Genomic DNA, 24,871 nt, shown 5'->3' with positions numbered 1-24,871 from the left:
TTTTTCCAATACTTCATATAACTTGCTGACATAAATGAAAAAAAAAAATTAAAACGCTGTTACAGCTACTCACTAAGAGCCACTGTACAACTTATGTTTAACGTTTAATACGAAAGTCCGGTATTAAATTCAGCAACTGCGTGTATGTCTTGTGGTAATGTATCTCACAACACGAAAATCATCCACACTATATTCATCCAACATGAGAACATAATTTCAAATCTTTTCAGCACTTTTTCTGGCTGACACCTCCCATAAAATAATGAAAGCAAAGAAGCGTAACGCTTGCTACATTTTCGTTATTGATGCACTAAACATTCTGCATACTATATCACGTTTCAGTTTATTAATTCATTACTACCAGCTCCATTTGCAGACTTCTACTACGGAATGTAGCTGCAAAACTATATGATTGTACGACACGTAGTTAACGAGATATGACTTCATAAATATTGAGATGTGTGAAAAATTAATTTTCTTAAAACAATAATTCGAGTCTTTGAAGAAGTGGGGCTGGGGGGTTACTAGTTTATTAAGGTTGGGATATTTTAATGTACAAGCATGGAGTCATTATTTTTAGTAAAAATGAAATACTTTTAATTTTAATTACTAATCCTAACATAAATTTGTTACAGACAAGCGAATTAAATCGCATACGTCAACAATCTGTTCAGTTACCTGAAAAAGTATTTTATTTTCTATTTCATGGTTCGGATTTTTTTACCAAATTTTAATTTATTGTGAATGCTCATGGTATTCATATAATTACTAATTAAAACTAAAAGATGTTATTTTTATTAAAAAATATCATTCAGTATTTGTCATGTAACATATCCATTTGCTAATACATACGGTGGTTATATAAAGGTCGAAATAATATGCTTCTAGCAAGATTGGAATTTGCAATTTCACAATTAATATCCTCCTATGCTAATCATTCTCCTACCAGTGAATGTGTTTTCACATTAGCAAACTGTTCCTGTGAGACCGTTGCGAAATCTGCTCCCGTAAATGATACGTAAATAAGAGACTAGAAGCTCGTTTTAAACTTTCTTATTGTTGTAAATATAAGTGTCATTACGTTAGTATTTTGGGAAATAAGATAAGTATATTTTTCTTACTGCACCCATAGACATAATTTTAGCCCTAGGTTTTCGCATGCGAGTTGTACGGAAAGAGCAACATAAATTACTTTTCCATTTGTTTAGTTGTATCGCGCTTTAGAATCAACGAGTCATTTGTGGTAAGTGTGGATGTTGCTGTAGGTTCGTTAAACAGGAAGTGTCTTGGGAAAGTTGTAGGTGATGGTGTCATTTGCGTGATTTTACTGGAGAAGAGAATGGGGTGGTCGAAGGGACTGCTGTTCCGTGAAACTGAACAGAAAGACCGAAAATCCAGGAACAGGATTCAAAGATTTGTACCCGTCAGGAGGAGTTAGAAATCGCGATAAATTGTATTGCAACAGATGAAAGGGGGCAAGAGAAAGAGGATGTCGGGGAAAGTAACAAGAAAAGGGCGAACACGAGAAAATTGTGCTAGCAAATTCTAAATTGAGTTGAGCAATATGTTTCGCTACCTACTGGTATTTAAGAAGGAAGAACCCATGCAGATGTAAAGAAAGGCAGATTGCGCCCGAACAATGCTAAGAAATTTAATGATAAGTTGGATGTTAAATACACTCATGGAAATGGAAAAAAGAACACATTGACACCGGTGTGTCAGACCCACCATACTTGCTCCGGACACTGCGAGAGGGCTGTACAAGCAATGATCACACGCACAGCACAGCGGACACACCAGGAACCGCGATGTTGGCCGTCGAATGACGCTAGCTGCGCAGCATTTGTGCACCGCCGCCGTCAGTGTCAGCCAGTTTGCCGTGGCATACGGAGCCCCATCGCAGTCTTTAACACTGGTAGCATGCCGCGACAGCGTGGACGTGCCGCGACAGCGTGGACGTGAACCGTATGTGCAGTTGACGGACTTTGAGCGAGGGCGTATAGTGGGCATGCGGGAGGCCGGGTGGACGTACCGCCGAATTGCTCAACACGAGGGGCGTGAGGTCTCCACAGTAGATCGATGTTGTCGCCAGTGGTCGGCGGAAGGTGCACGTGCCCGTCGACCTGGAACCGGACCGCAGCGACGCACGGATGCACGCCAAGACCGTAGGATCCTACGCAGTGCCGTAGGGGACCGCACCGCCACTTCCCAGCAAATTCGGGACACTGTTGCTCCGGGGGTATCGGCGAGGACCATTCGCAACCGTCTCCATGAAGCTGGGCTACGGTCCCGCACACCGTTAGGCCGTCTTCCGCTCACGCCCAAACATCGTGCAGCCCGCCTCCAGTGGTGTCGCGACAGGCGTGAATGGAGGGACGAATGGAGACGTGTCGTCTTCAGCGATGAGAGTCGCTTCTGCCTTGGTGCCAATGATGGTCGTATGCGTGTTTGGCGCCGTGCAGGTGAGCGCCACAATCAGGACTGCATACGACCAAGGCACACAGGGCCAACACCCGGCATCATGGGGTGGGGAGCGATCTCCTACACTGGCCGTACACCTCTGGTGATCGTCGAGGGGACACTGAATAGTGCACGGTACATCCAAACCGTCTTCGAACCCATCGTTCTACCATTCCTAGACCGGCAAGGGAACTTGCTGTTCCAACAGGACAATGCACGTCCGCATGTATCCCGTGCCACCCAACGTGCTCTAGAAGGTATAAGTCAACTACCCTGGCCAGCAAGATCTCCGGATCTGTCCCCCATTGAGCATGTTTGTGACTGGATGAAGCGTCGTCTCACGCGGTCTGCACGTCCAGCACGAACGCTGGTCCAACTGAGGCGCCAGGTGGAAATGGCATGGCAAGCCATTCCACAGGACTACATCCAGCATCTCTACGATCGTCTCCATGGGAGAATAGCAGCCTGCATTGCTGCGAAAGGTGGATATACACTGTACTAGTGCCGACATTGTGCATGCTCTGTTGCCTGTGTCTATGTGCCTGTGGTTCTGTCAGTGTGATCATGTGATGTATCTGACCCCAGGAATGTGTCAATAAAGTTTCCCCTTCCTGGGACAATGAATTCACGGTGTTCTTATTTCAATTTCCAAGAGAGAAAAGGAAAAAAAGAGTTTTATTGCTCGGTAGCAGTCCCTCAGCAGTTACAGAAAAAATTAAGTGCATTGCATCAGGTCAAAAATGTAATGAAAGTAAGTGCTAGCCTCAGCTAGGTAACAGAAAACTTGCGACAAATGTGTAAGGATTTTAACAAATAAGATCATGATTGAATGTAGGGGAGCTGGAAACATCATGGTTAAAAACGAAAAATACAACCTTGGGGATGACCTGGACAAAACAGGTGTACCTACTGGGCACACAGATAACAGTCTGTGGAGGTTCTGTGGCGCCATGACCAGCCTTGGCTTAACTCTGCTGCAGAAAGAGTAAACATGGAGCTGAGAGAGCCCCTTCAGCTGCATACAAAATCTCATATAGTTGCTGATCCAGCAGCTGCTGTAGGGAGGTGGAGATATACTTCCCAAGGCCTACATCTGAATAGGTGGGCTGAGGACAAGTAGGATAATTTAGCAGATACATTAGCAGAAAACATAAGGGAGGCCACACACAAAGGCCTGTGGTTATTGGGCTCAGGTGAAATGCCAACATTAAGGGAAATACAGAATTTAGACAGATAGCAGTAAAGCAAATTAAACTGCTAGAGATTCCCAGTTCATCTTGTATTAATAGAGGGGGATGTAATAAATGTGCTTCATCAGAACATCAGGGGGATAAAAAATAAGCTAAATGGGTTATTAATTTTTTTGCAAGATCTTAGTAGGTAGTATAGAAAAACTTAGTATAAGTGCTTGTAAGTCAGCTGTGCATTCATGCAAGGCTAATATGGATAAATGACGAGAACTCACATTCATAAAAAAGGGTGTAAATACGATAATATAGAAATAGGTAAATCGGGATGTAGAAGCATGTTCTGTTATGAAAAAAATTGATGAATTATTGTGCTTTCTGTCAGACACCAGGGCTATTAATATGTGGTGATTTTAAGGTGATTTTTCTGGATGACTATGACAGGAAAAGTGATCTAGAGGTGATTTTGGCCACTTATAACTCAGTATCAGTCATAAATTCTGCTGCCTAAGTCGCTAAAGATAGTAATACCCTTATAGATAATGTATCGATGCAACAAGCAGATGTTAGAGACACACGTGCCTACCCTGTGGTAAACATATTGTCAGACCACTAAGCACAGTTTGTCATTTTACATGACTTAGCTCCATGTACAGTTCAGAAACACTCAAAGAAAACAGCCAGGCAAAACAGGATGAAGTTACAATGAACGTAAACTCTAAGTTAAACATATTTCTTTATGAGTCATTTTTGGAAATGGTTTTCATAAAAACATAATTATATGCAGTAATAGCATAACATTAAAGAAACCTGAAACACTACAAGCATCAGTTTTTGATGTTTGGTTTGTAGGGCATTTAACTGCGTGGTCATCAGGGCCTGTCCAAAGTCCCAATTTGTGCACAGTCTTATTTTTACACAATCCAATCTAGCCACTGTCACGAAATATGATGATGATGATGGGGAAGAAGAAGAAGATGATGATGATGAAATGTTGAGGACAACGCAAACACCCAGTCGCTGGGCAGAGAAAATCCCCACCTCGGCAGGGAATCGAACCTGGTACCCCGCGATCCAGCGACAGCAACATTAGCCACTAGACCACGAACTGCAGACATACAAGCATCAGGATCTCTTCTCAACAAAAACAGGATTTGAACAAAATATCCAGAAGGCGTAATGAGGCACAAATAATTTATAATTATAAACAGCACCGTAAAATTACAAGGAAAAATGTACAATAAATCCAGGAGTATGTAAACCATGTCTGAAACTGACTGATCATTTAACAAAATAAAACCATGACACTATTTCTGTAAAAGGAATGGTAACATTGTAAAAGACAGTACATGTGTAGCAGGTATTTTTAACAATTACTGTTTAAATATAGACGTGAAGATTGGCAAATAGTACAGCAGAGAAAGCAAAACAGTACACTAAAGAAGCAGTACAAAGGGCATATAGTGAATTAAAAATTAATTTCACATCCCCATGTGAAACAAGGAAGATCGAGTTGACTGAAAAAATAAAAATTCATTAGGGGTGAATGATATGTCCAATAAGACATTAAGAAGTTATATTCCAGTAATATGTAATGTTCTTTGTCACTTATATAATGCATCATTAACTCAGAATGTTTTCTCATGAAGACTGCAATATGCCATTGTGAAGCCTCTCTATGAAAGGGGTTAACCCTGCAAGATATCAACAACTGGTGCCCAGGATCACTCCTCACACGATTTTCTAAAATTTTTAGGAGGTAATGTATTCTAGAGTTGTCACACACCTGTGTACTCATAGTGATGGAATACTTAGGCAAGCACCGTATGGATTTCAGAAGCGTCTTTCTACTGAGTCAGCTGTTGGTACACAATAAAATCTTTAGCTTACAAAATATCACCAATTGGGAACTTCTGTGACTTGTGTCAGTCACAATATTCTATTAGAAACGTTATGTTTAATGGAATAAATACAGTAGTTCAGGAAATCCCTGGGTTAGTTCTTATTTAAGAAAATGTACACAGAAAGTTACCGAGTAATACAAAGAGGGACGCCACATCATCTTCATGGGGAGAAATTACAGTGTGAGTCCCACAGGGTTTGACCATTTGTCTACTACTGTTCTTGCTTGATGTTAATGATGGGCCATTTTATTTGATTCAGGAGGTAGAATTAGTTCTGTGAGCAGATGATACATGCATTGTTGTGTAGTCTAGCAAAGAAGCATCAACAGGGAAAATAGTAAATGATGTTTTAGTGAAAGTTACTCAATGGTATTGCACAAATGAGCCAGCTTTAAACTTTGAAAAATTGGAGATCATCCAATTTTCTACTATCAAAAATATCCTACTTCATATTAACGTAGTATACCAACCAATAATAACAAACAGGGTAGATAATTAAAGTTCTAAGATGTTTTTACCGATGGAAAATCCTGTAGTAGATCTGATAAACCGTTTAGATTCAGCTACTTTTGCTGTAATAATAATAATTGTCAATTTTGGGGATATAGAAGTCAGTAAGTTAACATAATTTGCATATTTTCATTCATTGCTGTCTTATGGGATAATATTCTAGGGTAACGGCTCAGTTAAGCAAAAAGTATTCATTGTCCAGAAGAAAGTAATTAGAATTATGTTTTAAGTTCACACATGAACATCTTGCAGGTAACACTTTAAGCACCTGGGAATATTAATCACAATCTCACAGTGCATTTATTATCTTATGAAATTTGTTATCAACAGTTCATTTAAGTTTGAGAGTAACAGAGACATTCTCAAGTACAACAATGGAATGAAATATCATTTTAATTACCCTTTATTTGATCTAAACTGTAGCAGAGAAATGGTTGAACATGCAGCTACGAAAAACACTTTGACAATGTACTAATGGAAATGAAATGTCTGAGACGTAGCAGAGGTATTATCAAATGTAGATCAAACATATTTCTTCTTGATAATTCCTTCTACACCACACAGAAATTCTTGGGGAGAAATAATCAGCCATAAAAAAAGTTAATTGCCAGCAAGTATCTCTTCAGTCTATTGACACATTCCACATCGTAATGCTTATATTAAATTTGGTCTATGGAACCAGTAACTGATTATAACTAAACACAATACACCAATAATATATGGTAATTAACTGTGTCAGTAATGCGGACATACATTAATCAGGCAATTTAAAATAACAATTGCGTCATACTGCCTTAGGAAATCGGTATCCAGCTTCTAACCTTAAAATCTTATTAGTCTGAAGGAAATTGAATGGGGTCAATCGGTAAGTTTCCTTTGTGACTAATAGAGTGGTGGCAACACTGATGGTGGCCATATTAAATGCAGCAGACACCTGTTTCAATTTTGTGCTGAAGGGTCATAATAATAAACAAATATTAGATAAAGTTTCTGTTTTGTTATTGTAACAATTCAAATTAGTCATTGTATGAAGCTGTGGACCTGCAATCCTGAACAAAGTGTCTACAAAAAGATATCGACAGGAGTTATCGTTTATGTATAAAATTAAACATTGAATTCTGGTGCGGACGATCTGAACATGAGGCGTTTTGCAGCGCCTGGGAAAGGACCAGAAGTAAACGGTGAGTCCTCTGGAGTGCTGCAGAATAAAGAGAATGGTGCCCACCTGCATTGGGCGCCATGGCGAGGTGATAGAGGTGCGGCGGCGGTTGGCAGGCCTGAGCCAGGTGCTGGTGGTGCCTCCTGAGCCTGTCTCCGTGCTTCACCCGACGTACTGTAGTAGCTCCGCCTCCCGCGACGGTCGAAGACAGACTGGCGGCTCCCGTCGCTGCGTGGGCCATAGGGGCGAGGGGCGCGCTAGCGGCGCCGCCACATGGCGCGCTCCGGAACTACAGCTGCTGTGCTGTCGAGCCCTGCCGAATCTCACGATTTCTCTTCCCCAGATTCACTCTCCTTCCCTCCAGACCGCCAGGGAGGGTTGGAACGGTGGCGAATGCAACATCCGGCGGTTGCGAAAACGGCAGAACAATTAGCGGTGGCGGAGGAAGTTTTCGCAACGCAAGAATCACACGCTCCAGTCAGCACACGTTCTCGGCATTCCGTTCGCGAATATGTTTTGCACTCACGTCGCTACACTTGATAGTGTCTTGGTGAGCTGTAGCAATTATCACCAATAATAACTGTGCAGTCCTTCACAGTCCTGAAATCGATATTCCATATATATTTTCCACATTGCTTCTTTTGATCTGTAGAGAGCGAGTAACTGTGCCACGTCGGTGTTCTTCGCTGAAAGACATAATTCGACTGACAGTACGGTAGTCAGCTAGATGTGACTTTTGCATGTGTACAGCGAAGGTCAGCCAGATCTTCTGTAGTCCTAACTGTGCCTAAAATAATAAAAGCGTACGAAATAATTTAAGCCTCATCGTATTGTGGGACACGCGTAGCAGATAAAAGCACATTAATGCCGTTCACTCAGTTCTTCAGTACAAAATCTACTAAATCCTAGGATTCTTACGATTACAAATTACGTAACATACACTCACTCGCGGACACAAACATATAGGAAGACTGACAGAACTTAATTTCCAGTATAGTCAAGATAATTAGTAATGGCGTACATTGAGTTCAAAGGTGACACAATCATGTTTTTTTGTTATTGCAAATATGGTCCACTTATATCTATACTAATACAAAATTATAAAGACGAGAGGTTGATTAATGCTGTTACAAGAAATTTTGATACGTTTTTGATCGATACACTCCAAATTTTTACACCGTTCTCTAATAAACTCTCGGATGGACATACCTTGTATTCTTGTCGCACACACACACACACACACACACACACACACACACACACACACACACGAAAAAACGCTCCTATCGGCGAACAAAAAAGACGAATATGTTCTCAAAAAGACTCTAACAGAAAAGTCCTCACTAATAATTGTGGCATGAGAACTTGCCCTCGTTTAACTCAGAACATTATAAATCCTTTCAACCAGTCTCCATTTGGAGTGAAGCCTTCATACTCAGCAACTCCCTCTAAATGCCACTTTCCATATGCACTATGTGATGAAAAGGATCCGGACACCCCCCAAAACACACTTTTTCATATTAGGTGCATTTTGTTGCCACCTACTGCCAGGTACGCCATATCAGCAACCTCAGTAGTCATTAGACATCGTGAGAGAGAGTAGTGGGTCGCTCCGCGGAAATCACTGACTTCTGAACGTGATCAGGTGATTGGGTGTCACTCTTGTCGTAGGTCTGTACGCGAGATTTCCACACTCCTACACATCCACGGGTCCACTGTTTACGATGTGTCAGTGGAGTGGAAACGTGAAGGGACACGTACAACACAAAAGCGTACAGGTCGACCTCGTCTGTTGACTGACAGTGACCGCCGACAGTTGAAGAGCGTCGTAATGTGTAATAAGCAGACATCTATCCAGCCCATTACACAGGAATTCCAAACTGCAACAGCATCCACTAAGTACTGTAACAATTTGGTGGGAGGTGAGAAAACTTGGATTTCACGGTCGAGCGGCTGCTCATGAGCCATACATCACACCGGTAAATGCGAAACGACGCCTCAGTTGTGTGGAGTGACGAATAACGTTACACAATGTGGTGATCCGATGGCAGGGCGTGGGTATGGCGAATACCCGGTGAACGTATCTGCCAGCGTGTGTAGTGCCAACATTAAAAGTCGGAGAAGGTGGTGTTATGGTGTGGTCGTGTTTTTCATGGAGGGGGATTGCACCCCTTGTTGTTTTGCGTGGCACAGGACTACATTGATGTTTTAAGCACCTTCTTGCTGGCCCACTGTTGAAGAGCAATTCGGGGATGGTGTTTGAATCTTTCAACACGATCGAGATCCTGTTCATATTGCACTGCCTGTGGCGGAGTGGTTACACGACAATAACATCCCTGTAATGGACTGGCCTGCACAGAGTCGTGACCTGAATCCTGTTGAACACCTTTGGGATGTTTTGGAACGCCGACTTCGTGTCAGGCCACACCGACCGACGTCGATACCTCTCCTGAGTGCAGCACTCCGTGAAGAATGGGTTGCCATTACCCAAGAAACCTTCCAGAACCTGATTCAACGTATGCCTGAGAGACTGGAACCTGTCGTCAAGGCTAAGGGTGGGCCATCACCATACTGAATCCCAGCATTACCGATAGAGGGCGCCACGAACTTGTAAGTCATCTTCAGCCAAGCGTCTGGATACTTTTGATAACATAGTGTACGTTTCTCTCCCACTGTCTCCTCTTTCTCCCATTGATTTACAGTATACCACACTGTCACTGGTTCCTCTCCCACTTACTTTTTCTTCTTTTCTCTTTTTTCCCATTGCCACTATATTTGCCATACTTCTGCAGCTCAAAAGTTCTGGGGGTCCATCCTACTTTTCCCCTATACCCACGTGTAAAAATCTAGGTCCAAAGTGCCCCCTTCCCTATATCTACGTGTTCAAATTCGACATTCTGGGAGGGTCCAGACCCCTCAAGGCTATGTATGATCTCCACTCGCCTATATTTTCCCCTCTCTTTTGCTCCCACTAGCTCCATCCCTCTCTCTTTTACTGAGCCTGTTGGTCACTAAACATCAATATCTCTTTACTCTTTGGCTCCCACTGCTATTGTCTCCATACATCTCTCATTCTCATCCACTGCCAGTCTCTCTCTGGCATATATCTCCCCTGCCACTGTCTCCTCTCCCTTCCACCGTCACTGAGTCTCTGCTACTGGCTTCCAACAAAAAGAAGGGTGAATATTTAAGCAGGTGAAAACTTTTGGTCAGAAAGGCGGAATGTTGACTGAGGCAGTTGGTTCCCCACTTTTCTGGCAGGCTTCTCAAGAGGAACATATTAGTTATTCCAGTCCACAATGCCTTCACATGAAAGTTTGGTTAGCAAGCGCCAAACAAGTTCACCATCAAGCGACTGTGTAAATGTGGCAGGTGGAAGCAAAAATGGCTGACCGAAGGTGTTAGTACCAGAGATGTGCAACTTTCATTTTCATAGGTCTAGCCAGTCGGGTATCTCTACGGATAGTGTCCACAAGGCATTGCACTTAATGCAATATGGGTGGCAATGTTTTGTGTGTTCAGGATAAGAGTGAGTGAGAGGCGAGTGGGGAGGGGGGGGGGTAGAATTAACTAATGTTATCCGTTAGGCACAAGAATATTTATGGATGATTTTAGTTGTAACACATCATCCTTTCTATCTGTTGTTTTTGTGATCTTCAGTCGGAAGACTGGTTTGATGCACTCTCCAAGCTATTCTATCCCGTGCAAGATGCACCATCTCCGAATAACTGCTGCAACCCACATCCATTTGAACCTGGTTACTGTATTCATCTCTTGGTCTTCCTCTACAACTTTTATCCCCTGACGATTCCTTGTTGCCTGAGATGCGTCCTATCAGCCGATTCCTTCTTTCAGTCAAACTGTGCCTTCATTTTTTTTTCGATTCAATATCTCAACGTTTATTTCTCGATCTACTCGCCAAATCTTCGGACTCTTCTGCAGTACGACGTTTCACAAGCTCCCACTCTCTTCTTGTCTGAAATGTTAAACATCAGCGTTTCACTTCCGTGCCAGGCTACATTCCACACAAATACCTTCAGAACAGACTTCCTAGCACTTAAATTTCTATCCAGTATTACCAAATTCCTCTTTCTCAGAAATGCTTTTCTTACTATTGGCTGTATACAGCATATACCCTTTGCACTTCAGCCTTCATCACTTATTTTGCTGGACCGAGCGAGGTGGCGCAGTGGTTAGCACACTGGACTCGCATTCCCCGTCTCCAGCCATCCTGATTTAGGTTTTCCGTGATTTCCCTAAATCATTTCAGGCGAATGCTGGGATGGTTCCTTTGAAAGGGCGCGGCCGATTTCCTTCCCAATCCTTCCCTAACCCGAGCTTGCGCTCCGTCTCTAATGACCTCGTTGTCGACGGGACGTTAAACACTAACCACCACCACCACTTATTTTGCTGCCTCACTAACGAAACACGTCTACTACCTTTAGCGTCTCGTTTCTAGTGTAATTCTCTCACCATTGCCTGATTTAATTTGACTACATTCCATTGCCTTTGCTTTTATTTTGTTGTTCATCCTCTCTCCATTCCATTCTGCCCTTCCAAGTCAGCTACTGTCTGACAAGATTACAATGTCATCGGCAAGCCTGAACTTTACTTCCCGAACCAAATTTATGCTTGGTTTCGTTTACTGCTCTCGAAGTTCAGATTAAATAACATCGGTGATAGGATAAAGACCTGTCTCAATCATTTCCCAATTACTACACTTTCATGACTTTGCAGATAATATTTCCCTCCCAGTATTTCATGTCTGTTGTCTTTAAAATTTCAAAGGATTTATTGGAGTCATCTTTGTCAAACATTTTTTTTCACTCGGAGTGGCATTAACCCAATACCACGACAGTGTGTATTTCTCTTGATATGGCCAAATCTTCAGAGAGGATCCACCGAGATTAGCAACGAGGAGGGCACACGTTAATTAGATTTTTGCATTTTTAAAAAAAATTTTGAGTTCAGAACTCAAATATCAATCACACAAAGCAGATCGATGTTACTCTAAAATAATCTCGAGAAAATCGAGTTCGAAGTTTCTTCTGTAGTATCCAAAAACAACTGACAGTTTTACCGACGGGGATGTGACTCTGGTGAAATGCTCCCTTGTTGTGAGTGCACATTCTACCGGTATATCAGTGAAGGGTAAAGTGCATGAGGGGGAAAAGTTGTAATTTACAACGTTACCTTTAAATTTAAACAATTTAGATTTGCAATGAAAATTGGATTTTTATGTGCGATATACAGAGAAAAATAAGAAGATTGAAATTTTTGATAAAAATGACGTATGTATTCGTTAGCGCGTGTATGACGCATTTTATATTTAAATGACTTAGGCAGTCGAACTGAATTTAAAAAAATTAATGACCGAAAGGAGACGCTAATCAGCGATACGATGATCAGCAGCCTCGAACGTTACCGATTTTTTCAGTCTTAATGTATTTTAAGATTCATGGAAATGTTCTTCGATCACTAAGTTTTGTTTAAAATTTGCACTGGATGGGATACGAACCTGGGTCTCCTGGCGAGTATTCTACCACAGAGTCACACCGCCTGTCGAATACTCGAACTATCTTTAGGATACTAAAGACGCTCGGAAAACTTCAAATTTGATTTCCTCTAGAATTTTTGAGATTTGCTTCGATCTAAATGGTTCAAATGGCTCTGAGCACTATGGGACTTAACTTCTGAGGTCATCAGTCCCCTAGAACTTAGAACTACTTAAACCTAACTAACCTAAGGACATCACACACATCCATGCCCGAGGCAGGATTCGAACCTGCGGTCGTAGCGGTCGCGCGGTTCCAGACTGTAGCGCCTAGTACCGCTCGGCCACTTCGGCCGGCGCTTCGATCTACTTTGGGCTGAACTTCACGTACGTTGCTTCACGTACGTTGCTTTCTCTGGCGTAGACTTTGTGGTCTATACAGATACTTTTTTTTCCTTTAAGCGAATTTTATATTGTTCACAATTTTCAACTTTTCTAAACGTTTTACGCTAAATAAAGTCATAGAAGCATGAACTTTGGCGAATGTACTTTTGAGCAAATAGCGATCCTCGTAGGTGGAGCACAAGGATTTTGTTACGCACGTTTTTTTGCTTTCTTGTGGTGGTATTTCCATAGAAACGTCATCCCCCAACACATATTTCTTTATATTTAACAGAGAAGCGAAACAGCAGTTTACATAGATTTAGCTTTAAAAATTATTAATGTAACGAAATATTTTCTTAAAAAGTTTCATCCTCTCTTTTACCCCCTTTGTAGTTGAATTTCAAAAAATTCTGAAAAATGTTTATTTTTTATTTTATTTTTTATTTCTGAGTGAGAAACCAAACACCAATATTCGTAGTTCCGGCGATATACTTCCGAAAAGCCTTTTATCCCTATCCCCTATTTCACCCTCTTTCTTCAACGATGCCTGCAGTGTAAGATGCACACCGTCTCGAAGTTTCGTGTTTCTGTCCTTAGCTGTTTGGGCTGGGCGATGACAAGATATTGAATATGTTAGGCCGGCCGATGTGACCGAGCGGTTCTAGGCGCTTCAGTCCGAAACCGCGCTGCTGCTACGGTCGCAGGTTCGAATCCTGCCTCGGGCATGTATGTGTGTGTTGTCCTTAGGTTAGTTAGGTTTAAGTAGTTCTAAGTCTAGGAGACTGATGACCTCAGATGTTAAGTCCCATAGTGCTCAGAGCCATTTGTACCATTTTGATTGCGACATTACCATAGAAGAAGTGGTACGTCTTGTTAATGAACATAACCAGACATTGTTTTATAACTAATTTGATACGCAGGAAACATACAGGAGGTTACAAAGTATTCCATATTTTTAGACATGGCAGTACAGATCAAAACAGTACATACGGGCTCTAAATGCATACCTTAAGAGCAATGGGCACTTGTTCATCTTCGCTAGCGTGAAGCACATCTCATCTACTGAACAAGTGCTCATACCTCTTTGATACGCATTTTAGAGCCCGTACGTAGTGAACATTTTTCTCTTGATTTGGTCCACAGTGCCACCTCTCAAAATAGGTAATACCTTTTTTCCAGCACCCTGTCTACTGCAGAGTTATATACCAGACTGAATAGCGCTTGCGTAACCATTCAACCATCTGGAACGGCAGGAACTATTTGAGATGTGGTTGTTGCTTTTATGAAATTTGTGTGTTTCTTTGACGCAAATGCCTCTGCAACATTTGTTAGAATTTTAAAACCGGAGGTTGACTTCCTGCGAAGTTAAGAAAAGCAAATCTGTCTCGTAAATTCAGCTGGCGTAGCACGTCAATCTCCCGACGTATTCTAAAGTACAGGGTAGTTATAATCCAACTTTTGTTAGTGGAACCAGTGTAAACGGAAAACTATGTACTGTACGAGTACCCAACTTTATGGGGACGCTATTCAGACAGTGTGCTGCAAGATTCGCGTTGTTAGTATTATTAGTGTCATCACTGGCAGTTAGGTGCCAGCACTGGTACGGCGACACAAGGTTGAAACGCAAGCGTCAGGTCCCATTACCGTTGCAGACAGTCAACAAGGGTCTGCACAAGGTAACAGGGTTTTACTCGTAAAGCTGTTTTATCAAAACAACAGCAGTAGTGCTGATGTTCTACTCGAGTATCGACGCATTAGAGGAGTACGGAAAGGTCCTGTATCCACACCGGTGTTGAAGAATATGATTAACTGGGAATTTGAGAACTGCTCCTGGGAGAGGCCACAAATTGTTGAAGACGTTACTGTTGGCATGACTGGGAATGGTGGTAGTAGTGTGTGATCTACATTCCACTGTCCAACGTTCGAAAAGTGCTGCGAGCATGTGTGAAATGGTTTGCCGGTTCCAGGCCGTCGTGGATACAGACGGACGTCACGCTGAGCAACGCTTCTAACCTGGAAGGTTAATGTGATACGTAATTAAAAAATGATACTGTCCCATGCAGAAACTGAAATGTATTTCTTCCAATGGTTTACTCGTCATGTCTTTACAAATTTTTCTGCAGTTTCATTGCTCTACGCCTACTTGTTTCTCATGGAAGCTCTCTCAACCAGAATGGCTTAGTTATAACCACCTAGTATGTTTGTATGTTCTTCGTTTGGTTATAAAGTCATACACACTGCAGCGACAAAGAAACTGGTATAGGCATGCGTATTCAAATACAGAGATATGTAAACAGAATACGGCCCTGCGGTCGGCAACGCCTATATAAGACAACAAGTGTCTGGCGCAAATATTAGATTGGTTACTGCTGCTACAGTCACAGGTTATCACTATTTAAGTGAGTCTGAACGTGGTCTTATACTTGGCGAACGAACCATGGGACACAGCATCTCCTAGGTAGCGGTGTGTGTGTGTGTGTGTGTGTGTGTGTAATCTTAAGGGACTTAACTGCTAAGGTCATCACTCCCTAAGCTTACACGATACTCAACCTAAATTATCACAAGGGCAAACAGACACACCCGTGCCCGAGGGAAGACTCGAACCTCCCCTGGATCAGCCGCACAGTCTATAGGTAGCGGTGAAGTGGAGATTTTCCCGTACTACCATTTCACGAGTGTACCGTGAACATCACGAATCAGATAAAACATCAAATCTCCGACATCGCCGCGGCAGCAAAATAAACCTGCAAGAACGGAACCAACGACGACTGGAGAGAATCGTTCAACGTGACAGAAGTGCAATTCTTCTGCAAATTGCTGCAGACTTCAATGCTGGGACATCAACAAGTGTCACAGTGCGAACCATGCAACGAAACATCATCGATGTGGGCTTTCGGAGCCGAGGGACCACTCGTGTAAGCTTCATGACCGCACGACACAAAGCCTTACGCCTCGCCTGGGCCCGTCAACACCGACATTGGACTGTTGATGACTGGAAACAAGTTGACTGGTCGGACAGCTCTCGTTTCAAATTGTATCGAGCGGATGGACGTGTTCGGGTATGGAGACAACCTCATGGATCCATGGAGCCTGCATGTCAGTAAGGGTCTGTTCAAGCTGGTGGAGGCTCTGTAATGGTGCGGGGCGTGTGCAGTTGGAGTAATATGGGACCCCTGATACGTCTAGATTCGACTCTGACGGATGACACGTACGTAAGCACCCTGTCTGATCACCTGCATTCCGACGGACTTGGCCAATTCCAGCAGGACAATGCGACACCACACGCGTCCAGAATTGCTACAGAGTGGCTGCAGGAACACTCTTCTGAGTTTAAGCACTTCCGCTGGCCACCGAACTCCCCAGACATGAACGTTATAGAGCATATGTGGGATGCCTTGCTACGTGCTGTTGATAAGGGATCTCCACCCCTTCGTACTCTCACGATTTATAGACAGCCTTGCAGGATTCACGGTGTCAGTTCCCTCCAGCACTGCTTCAGATATTAGTCGAGACCATGCTACGTCGTGTTACGGCACTTCTGCTTGCTCACGGGAGCCCTGCATGAACCAATTGATCCTCTTCATTGGATATAGCATACAGCTGCGATCATACTTGAAACGTTTGTCGCCAGCTTCAGCATAGTAGAGGACCAGCATATATATATATATATATATATATATATATATATATATATATATATATATATATATATATATATGAACTGGGTAGGCAACAACGAACGTAGTCCAAAATATACTGCAAATATCATCGGAAGCAGTATTGCACACAAAAACTAATTATTGTAAATGTAGCTTAAGAAGAGTGTAAATGTGTGTGCGACAGCGCTCAAAAGACTTCTTTTCGTTTCTAGAATGATTACTTGGTTGCACCACGAATCTTAGAGATCGGACGCTGTCCATAAATCTTTCAAAATAGAAGACGGAAGTACGCTACTAAGCGCAGTAATGACGAACGAGTAGAAGAACTCACTACTGCGTCTCACTTACGTACTTCGCGACGGCAAGCATGCGTGAAAGACGCTCGCGCTCACGCTCACACACACACACACACACACACACAGACACACACACACACATACGCCACGAATACTTCTCAGGAATCCGGATAGGCGAATCGGTTAGCTTCTATCCTCTTCTCGCGCGGCTCCCTGATAAACTGTTAAACCGGCGCAGAAATCCACAGAAGCTGTTAAGTTGTTTGGCAAGACGAATACTGTGTTCCGCGCTACGGCAGATGGTTGAGCTACTTGCTGGAGATTACTGCGTTCTGCCCCACTGCGCAGACGTTAAGCGGAGCGAAACGCAGCCTGACTGCGTATTCTAGGTTTTAGCTTCTAGGTCTGACCTAGTCTACTTCGATCTGCGTTCAGCATGTGCGCGTGTGTGGGTACCCAGTCACTAGCAGCAAGCGTTTGTTGTCAACGTTTGATACAGACTTTCGAGCTTCATCGTAGTAATTGTTTCCAATTTCTTGTAATATTGACCAGAGATTTGTCGATTTTAATGTGGCAAACGCCTTAAGACAGTCAATAAAAATATGGATGTCTCATTATAAAACTCTATTCTTACAAGAAAATCCATGACACTTCATATGAGCGACAAAAAAAGAAATAAAATGATCGTGTGGCATAGATGGCCGAGTTGCAAGTTTTATTTCAGGTGGCGTCAAACTGGGTGTCTTGCGTGTCTGTGATGATGAGGACAACACAAATCCCAGTCCACGAGTAGAGAAAATCTCCAACCCGGCCGGGAACCGCACGCGGGCCCACTGCTTGGTAGGCAAGCACGTTACAGCTCAACGAAGCAGGCGGACTAATCGGCGAAAAAAAGCTTATACAAACGAAATTTATAATAAAAACCGACACAAAGTAAGTAAGAACGGCATCTGTATTATTAAGGCACTTTCGTTGGCACGGAACTAGCTACAGTTGCTGGCTGCCTATCCACTGCCTTGCAGGGACAACAAAAATTTCATTTTCAAAAAAATGGCTCTGAGTACTACGGGACTTAACATCTGAGGTCATCAGTCCTCTAGAACTTAGAACTACTTCAAACCTAACTAACCTAAGAACATCACACACATCCATGCCCGAGGCAGGATTCGAACCTGCGACCATAGCGGCCTCGCGGTTCCAGACTGAAGAGCCTAGAACCGCTCGGCCACAACGGCCGGCTTTCAATTTCAATACTGTAATACTGTATAAGCTGTGATCAAAAACTTTTCGTTTAAGGGCGTTGCTCCAGGGTATATACAACGTATCGCGACTCCGATGCAAGTATACAGGGTGGTCCATTGATCGTGACCGGACCAAATATCTCACGAAATAAGCGTCAAACGAAAAAACTACAAAGAACGAAACTTGTCTAGCTTCAATTGGGAAACCAGATGGCGCTATGGTTGGCCCGCTAGATGGCGCTGCCATAGGTCAAACGGATATCAGCTGCGTTTTTTTTTTTAAAATAGTAACCCCCATTTTTATTACATATTCGTGTAGTATGTAAAGAAATACGAATGTTTTAGTTGGATCACTTTTTTCGCTTTGTGATAGATGGCGCTGTAATAGTCACAAACATATGCCTCACAATTTTAGACGAACAGTTGGTAACAGCTAGGTTTTTTAAATTAAAATACAGAACGTAGGAACGTTTGAACATTTTATTTCGGTTGTTCCAATGTGGTACATGTACCTTTGTGAACGTATCACTTCTGAGAACGTGTGCTGTTACTGCGTGATTACCTGTAAACACTACATTAATGCAATAAATGCTCAAAATGTTGTCCGTCAGCTCAATACATTTGGCAATACGTGTAACGACATTCCTCTCAACAGTTCGCCTTCCGTAATGGTCGCACTTGCATTGACAATGCGCTGATGCATGTTGTCAGGCGTTGTCGATGGATCATGATAGCAAATACCCTTCAACTTTCCCCACAGAAAGAAATCCAGGGACGTCAGATCCGGTGAACGTGCGGGCCATGGTATGGTGCTTCGACGACCAATCCACCTGTCACGAAATATTCTGTTCAATACCGCTTCAACCGCACGCTAGCTATGTGCCGTACATCCATCATGTTGGAAGTACATCGCCATTATGTCATGCAGTGAAACATCTTGTTGTAACATCGGTAGAACATTACGTAGGAAATCAGCATATATTGCACCATTTAGATTGCCAACGATAAAATAGGGGCCAATTATCCTTCCTCCCATAATACCACACCATATATTAACCCACCAAGGTCGCTGATGTTCCACTTGTCGCAGCCATCGCCGATTTTCCGTTGCCAATAGTGCATATCATACCGGTTTACGTTACCGCTGTTGGTGAATGACGCTTCGTCGCTAAACAGAACGCGTGTACAAAATCTGTCATCGTCCCGTAATTTCTCTTATGCACCAGTGGCAGAGCTGTACACGGCGTTCAAAGTCGTCGCCCTGCAATTCCTGGTGCATAGAAATATGGTACGGGTGAAACTGATGTTGATGTAGCATTCTCAACACCGACGTTTTTGAGATTCCCCATTCTCACGCAGTTTGTCTGCTACTGATGTGCGTATCAGCCGCGACAGCAGCTAAAACACCTACTTGGGCATCATAATTTGTTGCAGGTCGTAGTTGGCGTTTCGCATGTGGCCGAACACTCCCCGTTTCCTTAAATAACATAACTAGCCGGCGAACGGTCCGGACACTTGGATGATGTCGTCCAGGATACCGAGCAGCATACATAGTACACGCCCGTTAGGTATTTTGATCACAATAGCCTTGCATCAACACGATATCCGCAACTGGTAAACGGTCCATTTTAACACGGGTAATGTACCACGAAACAAATACCGTCCACGCTGGCGGAATGTTACGTGATACCACTTACTAACACGTTTGTGACTATTACAGCGGCATCTATAGCAAAGCGAAAAAAGTGGTCCAACTAAAACATTCATATTTCTTTACGTACTACACGAATATGTGATAAAAATGGGGGTTACTATTTTTAAAAAAATGCAGTTGATATCCGTTTGACCTATGTCAGAGCCATCTAGCGGGCCAACCATAGCGCCATCTGGTTTCCTCCTTGAAGCTAGAGAAGTTTAGTTCTTTGTAGTTTTCTCGTTTGACGCTTATTTCGTGAGATATTTGGCCCGGTCACGATCAATGGACGACCCTGTATAAGCATCGGCACATAGACAAGAGACTACTATGTCCTAACAACGCGAAATATGACGACGTTATTACCAAATGCGTCCCAAACGGGACCACCTTGGTGTTATTCTTTTCTTGGGTGCCGGTATACATCCTTCGGAGAATGAATAACGTGTATGAGGCAGCATGTCTGTCGGAAACAACCGCTATCGAATGGTGCGCGAAATTCCGTGCTGGCCGCTATTCGACAACGGACACCTAACGATCCTGTCGGACGAGGACGTGCAACAGGCAGTTACGTACTCCTTCACGAAAGGTGGACATGGCGTTTTACCAGTACGTCGGTGGGACGACTGGATCAGTTTTCTCGGCGATTTTGTTTAATTGGACTGTATGGCATTCGAACAGAACTTTATGATCGCCCTTATAATAAATAGGGACCGAGTTTAAAATTTTAAAATGCTAACCATCTACACATGGAGAGCTATAATCTTATGCCAAATGTTGAATACAGTAAGACAAGTATTACAATTATAAACTGTGTCTTTGTCTCGAAACAGCGTTAATTCACTGCACACGTATGCCAAATTGTATTCGCCCGGTATTTAAGAATCAGAGGACTTTGTGAATTCCAACTAACTTTACACATAACTTCAAAACTTTTCTAAACGTTTTCTCTCTTACACCCTTCAAATCTTTAACACATTAACTCAGTTGTAAAGTAACCAGACGTTAAGAGTTGTTTTATATGTGGCATTTCGATTCTTTAAAGAATCAGTGGTTTACTGGCTATAACTAGCCAAGGACTTAAAAAAGGTTGGAGTCTTTCTCCAACTTTATTCAATATATGCGGTATATATAACATAATGATTAAAAAATGAAACTTGGAAACAGAAAACAACAAAGCAATGAAACTAGATAAGGACCAATACTTAAAAACGTTAATGTATGCCAACGACTGGACTACAGCAGTAATACCATCGAATTCCTATCATCCTGTCCCTTCTTCTTGCAGAGTTTTCCATGTTTCTTTCTTCACAGATTCTGCAGAGAACCTCCTCATTCCTTGTCATATCAGCGCACATAAAAAAATGGCTCTGAGCACTATGGGACTTAACTTCTGAGGTCATCAGTCCCCTAGAACTTAGAACTACTTAAACCTAACTAACCTATGGACATCACACACACCCATGCCTGAGTCAGGATTTGAACCTGCGACCGTAGCGTTCACGCGGTTCCAGACTGTAGCGCCTAGAACCGCTCGGCCCTCCCTGCCGGCCAGCGCACATACACTCCTGGAAATTGAAATAAGAACACCGTGAATTCATTGTCCCAGGAAGGGGAAACTTTATTGACACATTCCTGGGGTCAGATACATCACATGATCACACTGACAGAACCACAGGCACATAGACACAGGCAACAGAGCATGCACAATGTCGGCACTAGTACAGTGTATATCCACCTTTCGCAGCAATGCAGGCTGCTATTCTCCCATGGAGACGATCGTAGAGATGCTGGATGTAGTCCTGTGGAACGGCTTGCCATGCCATTTCCACCTGGCGCCTCAGTTGGACCAGCGTTCGTGCTGGACGTGCAGACCGCGTGAGGCGACGCTTCATCCAGTCCCAAACATGCTCAATGGGGGACAGATCCGGAGATCTTGCTGGCCAGGGTAGTTGACTTACACCTTGTAGAGCACGTTGGGTGGCACGGGATACATGCGGATGTGCATTGTCCTGTTGGAACAGCAAGTTCCTTTGCCGGTCTAGGAATGGTAGAACGATGGGTTCGATGACGGTTTGGATGTACCGTGCACTATTCAGTGTCCCCTCGACGATCACCAGAGGTGTACGGCCAGTGTAGGAGATCGCTCCCCACACCATGATGCCGGGTGTTGGCCCTGTGTGCCTCGGTCGTATGCAGTCCTGATTGTGGCGCTCACCTGCACGGCGCCAAACACGCATACGACCATCATTGACACCAAGGCAGAAGCGACTCTCATCGCTGAAGACGACACGTCTCCATTCGTCCCTCCATTCACGCCTGTCGCGACACCACTGGAGGCGGGCTGCACGATGTTGGGGCGTGAGCGGAAGACGGCCTAACGGTGTGCGGGACCGTAGCCCAGCTTCATGGAGACGGTTGCGAATGGTCCTCGCCGATACCCCAGGAGCAACAGTGTTCCTAATTTGCTGGGAAGTGGCGGTGCGGTCCCCTAGGGCACTGCGTAGGATTCTACGGTCTTGGCGTGCATCCGTGCGTCGCTGCGGTCCGGTCCCAGGTCGACGGGCACGTGCACCTTCCGCCGACCACTGGCGACAACATCGATGTACTGTGGAGACCTCACGCCCCACGTGTTGAGCAATTCGGCGGTACGTCCACCCGGCCTCCCTCATGCCCACTATACGCCCTCGCTCAAAGTCCGTCAACTGCACATACGGTTCACGTCCACGCTGTCGCGGCATGCTACCACTGTTAGAGACTGCGATGGAGCTCCGTATGCCACGGCAAACTGGCTGTCACTGACGGCGGCGGTGCGCAAATGCTGCGCAGCTAGCGCCATTCGACGGCCAACACCGCGGTTCCTGGTGTGTCCGCTGTGCCGTGCGTTTGATCATTGCTTGTACAGCCCTCTCGCAGTGTCCGGAGCAAGTATGGTGGGTCTGACACACCGGTGTCAATGTGTTCTTTTTTCCATTTCCAGGAGTGTATATTTCTTTTTTAACACCACAGTTTAAACGCTTCCATTCTCTTCTGTTCCAGTCTTTCCTCTATCTGTGATTCACTACCATACAGTGCTATGCTCCAAACGCAGATTCTTTGACTTTGTGAGTGGCGTGGCTTACCGCGGGAGATCTTCAAGGTGGGCCAATACACGTTTATGACATGTCCGATAGAACAGATACCATCTTCATATAGTTAAGGCTAACCGGCCATTGACCTTCTTCTGTGCTGGATGCACCCGCATTGCGCGAACTCTTACGGGACTCGGTAAGATTGTCTGCCGCGAGTAATGAGTGTAATGGCAGGGCCACTACGAATGTAGTGTGTGGACAGTAAGTTGGGAATGTGGGTCTCATGGGGAGCGTGCAACGGATAAATCCCTGCAGTCGAAGTATCGTCTGTGCCCTCGGTGTCTCAGATGGATAGATCGTTTGCCATGTAAGCAGGAGGTCCGGAGTTCGAGTCCCGGTCGGGTTACACATTTTCAACATGTCCCCAATTATGTACATCAACGCCTGGCGGCAGCTTAGGGCTTCATCTTCATATCGAATACTTGTTTAGGCTGCTAACCATATTGTTTACTAACTCCCTGCCGTTATTTCTGTAGAAGTGTTGGAACACCAGGCAACGTAAATACGTAGATTAGGCTGAAGGCTCTCTTTGATTTCAGAGCCCTGAGAATTACCAACTTAGTGAGATGATCTTGGCAGACCACTATAAACTTGTATTCTCCATCAGGATGTGACTGAAAATCAGTGAGATGGACCTGACAAAGGGAACTGAATTCCGAAGAAACCATTGGTTTGACCACAATATCTGTTTTAACAACATTTTGCTTCTTCCTGCAAGGCTCAAAAAAGTATATGTACTGCTCAGTATCATGACGGATAATGTACTTATACTTGCGTGGAAGTTCTTTCAACCTCCTTTCCCGTCGTCCATGACTAATAGCGAAATGGACCTTAAGCCCGTCTCACACGGAGCAAGGTTCGTGGCAAGTTTGCGAGATGGCATGAATGCCTGCCGGCTTGCAGGGAAAGGAGCCGGCTATCTTCCAAGCCGAAGCTCCCCCACGGTGCAAGATCGGTAGCTAGTTGTGTTGTGGTCGGCTGCATGTTGTATCGAACGAAGATGTCCGCTTCAGGTACAGATGTTCAGAGCAAACTGGCGTTATTAGCTGTTTTGGTGCTAAACGATGCAGAGATGCGTGCTTATGAGAGAAGAAGAAAGAAAGACTGGACGAAAAATTGGATTAAGAGGAGAAACGCTGAAAAAAGGTGTGCTCTTCATGCTTCATAAAGAGTTTAGGTTTGTTTAAAAGTATCACCATTTCATTACTATTTGACTTTATAAATATACCAATAATGACTGTCATATACGACTTTATTTTATAGGATAGAAGATCGTACATCGTCGTATATGATCGAACAAGACACACGGCACTTGCAGCTCTTTCGAGTGCTTCTGCACGGAAGTATTTATTATAATAGTTTGCACTTTTCACGACGTACAAACACCGTTCTTTCCTACAAGTACATATCACTCCTTCAATCGCTTCCTTGGGCCACTGCGGCGCCATTGTTTAATGATTATTAGAACTTCCTTCCGCATCTCACAACAGCAGAAAAGCGACTATCAACAAAGGCTTCCCACCCAAGCTTTCCGCGTCTGACGTCACAAACGAAACGTCTCATGATTGGCCAACGCAGGTAGCACGCAGGGAACCTTACCGGAAAAATAGCACCGGACCTATCCTGGAAATCTTATAAGGTTCACAGCAAGGTAGCACGCTAGCAGACGACGGAGCCCGTAAGGTAGCAGTCGCGCGACCCAGCAAGGAAACTTACAGGGAATCTTGCTCCGTGTGAGGTAGGCTTTATGGAA

The 24,871-nt window shown here is 43.8% G+C and overlaps 1 protein-coding gene across 8 annotated transcripts in view; it reads right to left on the bottom strand.

The window, feature by feature from the left end:
- The window catches only part of LOC126292282 (filaggrin-2-like), a 750,701-nt gene that overhangs the window by 125,696 nt on the left and 600,134 nt on the right, over nucleotides 1-24,871 (bottom strand). The window contains exon 1 of one of the 8 annotated variants that reach the window (XR_007552075.1): nucleotides 7,287-7,521. The exons of 4 other annotated variants lie outside the window; for them this stretch is intronic. Coding sequence is in view for 3 of the 4 variants with exons in the window: in XM_049986194.1 (XP_049842151.1) it covers nucleotides 7,287-7,461 (175 nt within the window). In the remaining variant the exon portion in view is untranslated. Of the gene's footprint in view, nucleotides 1-7,286; nucleotides 8,008-24,871 lie in introns of those variants that run through there. 3 more of the 8 variants (XM_049986194.1, XM_049986197.1, XM_049986198.1) reach the window with 3 other exon arrangements.

Source organism: Schistocerca gregaria, chromosome 9 (genome assembly GCF_023897955.1).
Source record: "Schistocerca gregaria isolate iqSchGreg1 chromosome 9, iqSchGreg1.2, whole genome shotgun sequence".
In the NCBI taxonomy this organism is placed as follows: Eukaryota; Metazoa; Arthropoda; class Insecta; order Orthoptera; family Acrididae; genus Schistocerca; species Schistocerca gregaria.
Note: the sequence above shows the minus strand (reverse complement) of the source record. Positions and strands in the feature narration are given on the sequence as shown.